Source organism: Pyrus communis, chromosome 10, assembly GCF_041283825.1.
Source record: "Pyrus communis isolate YQ-2024b chromosome 10, ASM4128382v1, whole genome shotgun sequence".
NCBI lineage: Eukaryota > Viridiplantae > Streptophyta > Magnoliopsida > Rosales > Rosaceae > Pyrus > Pyrus communis.
Window position 1 is genome coordinate 15,517,408 of NC_142574.1, and position 11,855 is coordinate 15,529,262.

The 11,855-nt window shown below is 38.5% G+C and overlaps 2 protein-coding genes across 2 annotated transcripts; both read left to right on the forward strand.

Moving 5' to 3' along the window:
* Positions 1–2,694: 2,694 nt before the first annotated feature.
* On the forward strand, positions 2,695–5,203 carry LOC137728189 (endo-1,4-beta-xylanase 5-like). The gene is made up of 7 exons (XM_068467052.2): positions 2,695–2,752; positions 2,951–2,997; positions 3,093–3,312; positions 3,415–3,578; positions 3,689–3,787; positions 3,879–4,667; positions 4,838–5,203. The coding sequence occupies exons 1-7, from the start codon at positions 2,695–2,697 to the stop codon at positions 5,201–5,203; spliced, it is 1,743 nt and encodes a 580-aa protein (XP_068323153.2).
* Positions 5,204–6,628: 1,425 nt separating this feature from the next.
* Positions 6,629–7,929, forward strand: LOC148693576 (uncharacterized). Its single transcript, XM_088677292.1, has 2 exons — positions 6,629–7,574; positions 7,901–7,929. Exons 1-2 carry the CDS (start codon positions 6,719–6,721, stop codon positions 7,927–7,929), a joined length of 885 nt encoding a protein of 294 aa, XP_088533418.1. The 5' UTR covers positions 6,629–6,718.
* Positions 7,930–11,855: the final 3,926 nt, after the last annotated feature.

Here is an 11,855-nt window from a genome sequence, read left to right on the forward strand (position 1 = left end):
CTTCCTTCTGTGTGGCAACATAAACGGTGAATTTGATGAATAAACATAAGATCGTTTCAGAGTATAGACGATACTTTCATGTTTGAAATTTCGATCTCTAAGAAGCCCTTCCTTTTGCTCTTCATATGCTCACAGTTCACTTACTCAGAATGGATATGCTACGTATGAATATTATTCTCATTTTCCTTGGTATATCCCATGTTTGGTAACGCACAAAGAGAATTTTCCTCATGCTAATTCTTGTATTCTCCACCATCATATAAAATTTCATAAGATAGTATAAAAAGCATAACGGGTATTGTAGAATGCTCATATTTATGTAACATCTTCTCTCTATCTGTTGTTTCATATGCAACGAAAAGCTTTAAGCACCAATTACCCTAAGAAGGAGTTAGGCTGAGAACAAAAAATCGAAAATTACTTGTATGTCAATAGAAATCCCCAAAAACTAAGATTGGTTGGATGTTGGCCAAGATAAGAGTTTAAAATCTCACACTCGGGCTAAAGTTCACCCCTTCTTCCTTAGTGCAAATAATATCAATTTGTTCAAAAAAAAAAAATCAAAATAGAAAAACCAGCATAGGACTAAGCATGAATTAGTAAACGCAATGATAATTTAAATTACCAATTTTTTATTTCTATGATTTGAGAATGCGACTAATAGTAACGTTTCTATGATTTGACAATACTCGAATAGGCTTCTTGCGATACAAGAAAAAGAAAAACAAGAGAAATCTGGAGAATGATCAGAGAGAACCTTTGTAGCTTTGTGACCACTTAGAGAAAAGTGGAGGACCCTTGCTGTTGCTTGTGCTTTCGCTCTTGCTTATGTGCTTAGGCTGGGACGACTTTCTCATTATTCTTGGCAGAGACACCAATTGACCTTATAGAAGATTACCAGATCAAAATATAAAGCTTTGTTTTCTTTTGATCGACTAGACACTTGTTTTCGTTTACTTTAGAGTTGACTGTAAAATAGAAAGCTTCATACAATTTTCTTGGTCGACCACACACTTGTCCTGTTGTTTTAGTTTTTACCACAATTTCGTTTTGGTAAATTTGTCAACAGGCGATCATTCTTTACTGATAACATATATCCAAGTTATCCTCAATCCCTATACTACAAATTCACACGACACCTAGTTCCCACATCGGCAAGTTAGTGAAATAGAGAAAAGCTTATAAGGTCTTACATTATAATTTGTAATTCCTGAGCCTAGCTAATAGTGTGGGCTTGTAATTAAGCAGGGTATTAAGTGATATGTTGTACGAGAAGGTTGAGAGCGGCTCTAGGTCCAACAGATCACAGTCTGGCTCTAAGTTTTACAGAGCACGCCCTACCTTTTACGGGTAGGTAGCAAATAACAAATTATTTGAGATGTAATGATAGTATACCACCCATGGTCAGTTAGTGCTTGACTCGTCCCCTCGGCACACCCTACTCGCTACATCAGGACCCAAGCCATGGGGGTACGGGTCTTAGCGCTTGACTCATCCCCTCGTCTCACAATCCACTTATTGGTTTTTATTATTAACACAACACTAAGAGTCCCACATCAGAAAATCGTTTTGTTTTTGTTTTTGTTTTTGTTTTTTTTTTTTTGAGTACATCGATATTCTTACACTAAGAGGAGGGAGAGTTCGGCTAAGCCATACAATAGGTAGCCTAATTCGGTATCGAATTCGTCGTCCACGAGATTCGAATATAAGACCTCTCACTTCCAGGTGAAGAGGAATATCACCTAAAAATGAAATATAGAAAAAGCTTATAAGGTCTTACATTAGGGTTTGTAATTGTACAGCCTATTGATTCGAGCTTGTAAGGCATGAAGGTCCTAATGCCATCTCCAACCAAACCGACCAAATGGCTATAGGCCAAAATATAGCCTGTTTTGACACAAAATCCATCTCCAATGAAGGGTTGGGACAAAAAAGATTTGGTACCCACGAGGCCAAAATATAGCCAAATGGGTTGAGGACTAGGCAAACATAGCCAACCAATCAGCCCTGAATGAAAGAGAATGAAAGAATTTTATGGATGTAGCGGAAACTAATTTTAATGTCAGTCAAATTAAGTATTGATGTAGCGGAAAATAATTTGAGATAGAATGAAAGAATTTTATTCTAGAATTTCTTGTAGTGTTTTACAATGTGAGGCATAGCTAGCTTTTAGACTTGTGGTGTGGCTATCTTGGAAAATTACACAAAATACCCCTAATTCAATAGGAAGAATCAAATGCCTAATTAATTGAGAAATGAATGACTTATTCATTTGAGGGATTAATGACCTAATGGTTACAACAGTTACACCAATTAGTAGACAGACATCAATATCCCGCAAAAATTATAATTTTTTTGGGTTTTTCAGTCAAATTAATTATTAAGACAACGTATATCATTGAAAGCTTGATACGGGATATATACATATCGTCTCATATCTTTAATTGCTTGAAGGGATATGGTTATAAATATCGGTGTCATGTTTTTGTGTTTTTTTTTTTTTTTTTTTTTTTTTTTTTTTTTTTTTTTTTTTTTTTTTTTTAATTCCCTCTAGAATCTAGCCATATTTAGCCATATTCTACGTATAAATATCAGCGTTCATCTCTGTATAAATACAAAGCATAATATGCTCTCTTACCATATGGTTCTTCGCTCTCACTCCAAGGTTTGTAATTAGCAAGCAAACAACATACAATGAAGATTTTGGGAGGAATCAATTTGCTTCTGTTGTTATGCGCTTCCATTTTTGCAGGTTTGTTTATCATGTACCATCTTTTGTAAGCAATGTTCACCATGAGAGCCGTCACGTTATAAACTTATAGCCGACCTTTATTGCCAATGAATCATAGTAACTGTTGGCTTATTTCGCAGTTCTCGAACGAACAATTAATCACTATTAACTTTTCTAGCTAGTTCTTGACAATTCATTACTCAATCAAATGTTGTGCAGGGTATGAAGTGAACGCATTATCTTATGATTACACAGCTAGTATTGAGGCAAGTTGCTTTCACTGGAATTTCTTGCTTTGTCAGTTGAATTAGAATGTAACAAATTTAAGTTCTTGAATTTTTATCTTTTGCCCCTTGTACAGTGTTTGGAAAAGCCTCATAAACCAAAATACAGTGGAGGCATCATCGTAAACCCGGAACTAAAACATGGCTTGAAAGGATGGTCTGCTTCTGGCAATGCAAAACTACAACACAGAGAATCACAAGGCAACGAGTTCGTTGTGGCACATAGCAGAAATGAACCGCATGACAGTATTTCTCAAAAAATTTATTTGCAAAGGAACAAGCTCTATTCATTCTCTGGTACAGAATTAGTTACGGGCAACTATATATACTGCAACAAAGTCATCATGCACTCCTTCCAAAAATTAATATTTTTTTTATATTTGTTTTGTGCAAGTGTAGCTTGGATACAAGTGAGTAACGGTAGTGTACCAGTAACAGCAGTTTTCAAGACAAATAGTGGATTCGTGTATGCTGGTTCGATTGTTGCCGAATCAAATTGTTGGTCCATGCTCAAAGGTGGTCTAACTGTCAATTCATCAGGCCCAGCTGAGCTTTATTTTGAGGTAATACTCAATACTTGCAGGCAAGAGTGTACAAGTAGTCTTCTAGTTATAATTGCGGTGCGTTCTTGTGTCATAGCATCTGTTGACATTTGCATTTATGTACTCCGCAGAGCGACATAGCATCTGTTGACATTTGGGTTGATAGCATCTCATTGCAACCATTCACCGAAAAGCAATGGAAGTCTCATCAAGATCAAAGCATTACCAAAGTGAGTTTGATCATGTCTATTTATCTAGAGTAGGTTTGTTGATGATTGAATTGTACTTCGATTTAAAGACTAATTAACTATGATATCTTAGATTCGTAAGAGAAATGTAAGAATTCAAGCACTTGATGCACAAGGTTATCCACTAGAAAACGCAACAATCTCCGTACAACAAAAGTCTTCAAGTTTCCCTTTTGGGTGTGCTATCAACAAGAACATCCTCACCAACATTGCCTACCAAAATTGGTTCACATCAAGGTTCAGAGTCACAACATTTGAAGATGAAATGAAATGGTACAGCACTGAACCTTCTTGGGGTCATGAATATTACTCCGTGGCTGATGCCATGCTTCAGTTTGCGAGAAAACACAATGTTGCAGTCCGTGGCCACAATGTGTTCTGGGAAGATCCCCAGTACACCCCCGGTTGGGTCAAATCACTCACTAAGCAGCAACTTTTTGCGGCCACTGCCAAGAGGCTTCACTCTGTTATCAATAGATACAGAGGGCAAGTTATAGCATGGGATGTGGTGAATGAAAATTTACATTTTAATTTCTTTGAACATATCTTGGGTTCAAAAGCTTCCGCCTTTTTTTATAACATGGCTATTAGAACTGATGGAGCAACCACCATGTTCATGAATGAATTTAACACCATTGAGGACAGTAGAGATGGTTTATCTACACCCGCTAAGTACCTTCAAAAGCTGAGAGAGATACAAACTTTTCCGGGTAACAGAAATGCACGGTTAGGGATTGGGCTTGAGTCTCATTTTAGTATGGCTCCTAACCTTCCTTACATAAGAGCTTCCATCGATACTCTTGCTGCTGCAAGATTGCCCATTTGGATTACAGAATTAGATGTGAAAAGCAGTCCCAATCAGGTAAAATTTGATCAATTTAAGGTGTTAGACTATACAAATTGAACTAATAATGTCGTTTGATCTTTCTAAACCCAAGTTGTTTCAATTTATATATAACTAGAGTTTATGATTATATGGGAAAAATTTATGATGTACTTCAGTATGAATAGCGTTTCTGTTTATATTGGCAGGCTTTGTACTTGGAACAAATTTTGAGAGAGCTACATGCTCACCCTCAGATTCAAGGAATTATTATTTGGTCTGCTTGGAAACCTCAGGGATGCTACAGAATGTGTTTGACCGATAACAATTTCCGCAACTTGGCCACTGGTAATGTTGTTGACAAGCTGTTACATGAATGGGGTTTGAGGGCTGGCTTAACTTCTTCTGGCATGACAGACGCTAATGGTTTCTTTGAGTCCTCTCTCTCCCATGGTGATTACAAAGTGAAAATCACTCGGCCATCAGCGGTGACAAATTCGTCCTTGGTTCAAACACTGAATGTGCCACCAACCACTGTGTCCCACCAACCTTTGGAGATCCAACTTTCTGTTTGAGTTTTTTTATTGTCTTGCGGTTTTAGTACAAGCTTTATGCTATCTTGCCTTTTGTGTGTTGTTAATGTTGTCCTCTTAATAACTAATTGATTATGTTCTTATATAAATTTGCGAGTATGTTGTTACTTTGGCTGCCGATCATCATAGAACCAAAAAAAATTTATTCTTAATTTGATGGCCGGCATCGCTCTAATACCAAGTGACCCTATTTAAGAACATAAAAAATCACATCTGCGGCATCATCTTGGACTTCAAGAGATAGAATCCCATGTCCTTGGTTAGAAACTTTGTGTTCCGTTAGTAAGTGTCAAAATTTCCCGTGTTCTAAGCAGAAAAAGGCCAAAAAGTTGGAACTACCAGGGCAAACAACAGGTCTCCTAGGTAAGTAGATAGGACAGCGGAAATTTTAACACATTGATGAACTTGAAAAGGAGAATTATCATTCTGATGAAGTTACCATGATATTTCTCCATTTCAAGTTTATTACCTCCATGTACATTTCACCAGAAAGGTTTATTGTGTGGTTGGAACTTCAGATAATGCCTCACTAAGAATATTAAAGACCCCGAGTCTATATATTTACGCAAATCCTTTGTTTGCTGTACTAGTGGTAGACGAGGCTTGTGTTAGCTTTATATGGCTATATAATTAACACAAAAAGGAGTGGCTAACCTGATCGAAGTGGTAGTCATGGGCTCATTGAAGACGAATATGAGAGGATGAAGACAGTAACAATACTAAAGTCTTCTACAAAGCATCTAGCCAGATATAACTATTGTATTGGAAGCGTTTGTTGTGTATCTAAGGTTTGTAGGGACCTTAGTATTTATATTGGCTAAGGTATTTATTGGAAGGCACTTTCTTCCTTAATTCAAGGGATTAATCATCTCCCTTAATTCAAGGGGATGTTATTTTATTATTCCCGCACTTTCTTCCTTAATTCAAGGGATTAATCATCTCCCTTAATTCAAGGGGATGTTATTTTATTATTCCCTAAGCCAGACAACTTCCGTAATTCAAGAGTGTTTTCTTCCTTAATCAACTCCCTTAATTTAAGGGGATGTTATTTTATTTTTCCCTAAACCAGCTGTTGTGGTGTAAAGCAAGAGGTTAATCCTCTTATATATTGCTGTACAATTGTAAAAGAACACACAAGTGAAATATAATTCAATCCTTGAAAATCAATATGGTATCAGAGCAGGAAAATTAACCTGCGTCTGCTATACTGCTATCCAAGCGTGTTCAATCCTCAAAATGTCTGAAGACAATCCGCTGATATCTGAAGCTGAAAGCTCACAGGAGCCTTCCTCCATGAACGTGCATGAGGTGGACGTCAACCCAAATCAAAGATTAAGCTCAGTCGTGTTGAATGAGTTTAATTACTTGCCTTGGTCGAGAGCTGTGTCTTTGGCGCTAAGTGGAAGGTCCAAGCTGGGGTTCATAAATGGAAGCTTCAAAATACCTGATGCTTCCTCACCAAACTATGAATCCTGGCTTAGCAAGGATCAGCTGGTTATGTCATGGCTTTTGAATTCCATGGATCGTAAATTAGCTGAAATATTCAGCTATTCAGAATCCTCGTACCAGCTATGGGAAGCGGTCAAGGAAATGTATGGCAGCCAAAACAATGATGCACGGGTCTTCCAATTAAAGAAGGACATCTCCGATCTGCAGCAAGATGGCAAACCATTTGTGCAACTCCTAGGAAGCATGAAAAGCATGTGGAATGAGTTGGAAATCTATCGCCCTCACACAACCGACGCAGCACTGCTACGAAAGAGAGCAGAAGAAGACAAGATATTTCAACTCTTGTCTAGTCTTGATTCAACGTATGAAGATCTTCGATGTCACATACTCATGAACACTGAGCTTCCTTCTTTCACCAGTGTGTGTGCGACGATTCAACGGGAAGAAGTAAGAAGGAAAGTCATGAACATAGGTACAACGACCAGTGTACCTGAGGCTAGGGCATATATAACCAACGAAAAGAGGTACAAAGGAAAACATCCGAACTTGAAGTGTCAACACTGCAATAATATAGGTCACGTCAAAGACACATGCTGGATCTTACACCCAGAGTTAAAGCCTGAGTTCATGAAGGACAACAAGGGTGTGCAAAGGATGAACCGTGCTCCACATCGAGCGAATCATGCGTCTACCTCCACCTCCAATGGGCCAGATCCACTCAAGAACTTCACAGCGAATCCTGCTGAACTCATGAACGAGTTTATGTCGTATCTTCAAATCAAGAAAGGAGTTGCTGGAAGTGATCGTGCTGATAGCATAGAAGAAGGGAACTCGACGGCATTGCTCGGCAAGTTTGCAGGGTTCTTGGCAGACACGAGATTCATACCCCAAGAGGACATGCAAGGTATCATGAAAGCCTTTAAAACTGCTCTTAAAATAAATATGTTGCATGATTTTTAGGTTGTAGATTCAGGTGCCACAGATCATATGACCAACCATGTGTCTAAGTCTCAAAAATTTGAAAAATTTGCAAACCCTTCTCAAGTTTCAATTGCAAATGGTGAGAATGTAAAGGTCTTAGGGAAGGAAAAAATAAAATTAATGTCAGACAAAATTGAATCAATGGCTTTATATGTTCCTTCCTTCCCATTTCAACTTCTATCTGTGGGAAAGATCACAAATACCTTGAATTGCTTAGCCATTTTTTCTCCTCACAATGTTATCTTTCAGGATTGTGCCACCAAGAAGACGATTGGTGAAGGGTTTTGTTTAGATGGTCTCTATTACATATCAAAGAGCAATCCGAGAGGGTTTCAAGCCAAGCTCAACCACATTCAAGATAATCAATTGTGGCATCAACGTTTAGCTCATCCTTCTTCACCCATTTTGTCAACTCTATTTCCAAACTTAGGAAAGGATGATATTTCATGTGAAACATGTCACTTGTCTAAATCCACTCGACTACCTTTTAAATCTTCCTTGTCTAGAACTAGTAAGTGTTTTGAACTAGTTCATTCAGATGTATGGGGACCAACTAGTGAATCATTTGATGGCTATAAGTATTTTGTGATTTTTGTGGATGACTTTTCTCGAGTCACATGGTTATATCTCTTAAAGTCTAAGAATGAAGTTATGAAAGTTTTTAAGGACTTTCATAACCTTGTTAAAAACCATTTCTCCTCCCAAATTCAAACCTTAAGGTCTGACAATGGCACCGAATATATGTCCCATATCATGAAACAATATTTGAGCACTCATGGCATCATGCATCAAACAAGTTGTGTTGGAACACCTCAACAAAATGGTGTATCCGAACGCAAAAACCGTGACCTACTTGAAAAAACAAGAGCACTAATGCTACAAATGAATGTACCAAAGAGATTTTGGTCTCAAGGTGTTATGGCAGCTGCATATATCATCAATAGATTACCCAGCCGAGTCTTGGAATTCAAGTCTCCACTCGAGGTTATGAAAGGAAGGAAAATTGACCTCTCACATCTTAGAGTGTTTGGCTGCATCTGTTTTGTGCATATTCAATTTCTTCACATAGATAAATTAGATCCTAGAGCTGCCAAATGTATTTTTCTTGGTTATTCCTCTACACAAAAGGGATATAAGTGTTATAATCCCCAATTAAGGAGATTGATTGTGTCCAAAGATGTGCGATTTCATGAAACTAACCCTTTTTTCAGCAAGTCAAGTGAACTCACAGCCCAAGGGGATGGCATCTTGGATGTGTTCCCACTACCAAGAATTGAACTGGATGAACCACATCAACATGAGCTCAGTTATGTCAACGTTGATGCTTCTCCCAATGAAGATAGCAATGAAGGGTCTCATTCTGAGGATACACTGCATGACAATTATGACAATGAAGATGATGCGAACGAGTGTGAAACAACGCTTCCAGCTCCTCGACGCAATCCAATGCGAGTTAGAAAAACTCCCACAAGACTTCAGGATTTTGTTATGTACAAACCCACACATCCCATCTCCAATTGTGTGTTATACAAGAGAGTGACACCGAATCATGCTGCATTCCTAAGCACTATATCCAGTTACCAGGAGCCTCAGAATTTCCACGAGGCCAACAGCCAAGAGGTGTGGAAAGAGGCAATGCAAGAAGAACTTAAAGCTCTAGATCAACACAATACCTGGAGCATCACCAAACTTCCAACAGGCAAGAAAGCAGTAGGTTGCAAATGGATTTATAAACTCAAATTCAAGTCAGATGGTTCAATTGAGAGACATAAAGCAAGACTGGTGGCTCGGGGATTCACTCAAACATTTGAGGTGGATTACAAAGAAACGTTTGCACCTATGGCCAAAATGAACACAGTAAGAGTGTTATTGTCTGTAGCTGTAAACAAAGAATGGTCCATGTACCAAATGGACGTAAAGAACGCATTCTTGAACGGTGATCTCAAAGAAGAAGTCTATATGAAATTGCCACCAGGGCATCCACAAAGCAATGAACCGAATGTGGTGTGCAGATTGCACAAAGCCATTTATGGCCTAAAGCAGTCCCCACGAGCTTGGTATGCCAAACTGAGCTCAGTTCTCACTAGTGTTGGTTTCAAAAGCAGCAACGCCGATTCCTCATTATTTGTTCGCACAGGAGCTGTGGGCACATTAGTTGTGCTTATTTATGTTGATGATCTGATAATTACGGGTGATAATACTGACGAGATCTCCACTCTCAAACAATCTCTTAGACAAAGATTTGCAATTAAAGACCTTGGGATATTGAAGTACTTTCTTGGTATAGAAGTGGCAACCTCACACAAAGGACTGTTTCTTAACCAAAGAAAGTATGTCTTGGATTTGCTCAATGATGCCAACATGAGCGATGCTAAACCAGCCACCACTCCTCTTGACAGTAAGCAAAAACCTAGCTTGAAGGGCACGCCACTCATGGATATCACCCATTATCAGCGATTGGTTGGAAAATTGATCTACCTCACAATCACTAGACCCGACATCACCTATTATGTAAGTCTTGTGAGCCAATTCATGCATTCCCCGACTATTGAACATTTGACTCTGGTTAAATGAATCTTACGCTACTTAAAAGGTTCAGTGGGTCGTGGTATCATCATGCGGAAGAATGACAACACTCAAGTCGTAGGGTATTGTGATGCTGATTGGGCAGGCAACGCAATCGATCGTAAGTCCACCTCAGGCTACTGTACATTTGTCGGTGGAAACTTGGTCACCTGGAAAAGTAAAAAGCAAACTGTTATCGCCAGATCCAGTGCCGAAACTGAGTACCGTGCAATGGCTTCCACTGCGTGTGAGTTGATATGGCTCAAGGGTCTTCTGTGTGATTTAGGGTTTCCTGCAACTCTTCCTATGTCCTTATTCTGTGACAATCAGGCAGCAATGCATATAGCATCTAATCCCGTGTTTCACGAGAGAACGAAACACATTGAGGTTGATTGTCATTTCGTTCGGGCACAGGTGCAGTCGCAGGTAATTCAGACACGGTATACACGAAGCTTCGACCAATTGGCCGACATTTTCACCAAGCCCTTGGCTTCTCATCGGTTTCAATGGCTTCTGTCCAAGCTTGGATCCATAAACCTTCTGGATCCAGCTTGAGGGGGAGTATTGGAAGGCACTTTCTTCCTTAATTCAAGGGATTAATCATCTCCCTTAATTCAAGGGGATGTTATTTTATTATTCCCGCACTTTCTTCCTTAATTCAAGGGATTAATCATCTCCCTTAATTCAAGGGGATGTTATTTTATTATTCCCTAAGCCAGACAACTTCCGTAATTCAAGAGTGCTTTCTTCCTTAATCAACTCCCTTAATTTAAGGGGATGTTATTTTATTTTTCCCTAAACCAGCTGTTGTGGTGTAAAGCAAGAGGTTAATCCTCTTATATATTGCTGTACAATTGTAAAAGAACACACAAGTGAAATATAATTCAATCCTTGAAAATCAATAGTATTAAGGTTCCATCCATAAAGGAGACCGAAATCCTATATTATAATCACATATCTATCAAAGATTTAATCAGCCTTATTTGGATTAATTCAAGACACATTCAGAAGGCTGATATAAGGGTTCAAATCTCAATCTTAATTCCATTACATTGTAGACCGTTTAAATGTTGATTTATATTGGATTACAAATGGTCTACAAATGTCATATTTATAATTGCGTTTCTGAATAGAGATCAAAACTACTTAATGGCTAGTGATTGTGCTCATACCCTGTCGTCAATATAAGCTTCTACCAAACAAGTGCTTCAACATGGAATTAACAATGTTGTAAGGTTAACATAACCTATAACCTTTCTAATCACACATTTATGCTAAAATCCTCATCCACATGAAACATTGTCAAGTTATGATTACAGATGTGGGATCATGATTTTTTAGGGCCGGAGTAAGGCGGATCGAAATAGAATGCCTCAAAAGTCCGATAATGGGCTCAACAACTTCCCAGCGGAGCTGAATAAACGGACCAACGATGCCAACATCATCTTGCTTAGGAGTAGTGGGCGAAGTCGTTAGACTTCGCTAGGATTGACCATGCTTGTTCCGCAAGACATGAGAATCAGCAAACTTACTATATTCTTGGAGTGCTTACAATCTAAGGATTGGATTGCGCGGCAAGTAATCACACTCTCAAGAAGATTTAATATCTATTTCCTATATATCCTCAGGGATTCTCTCG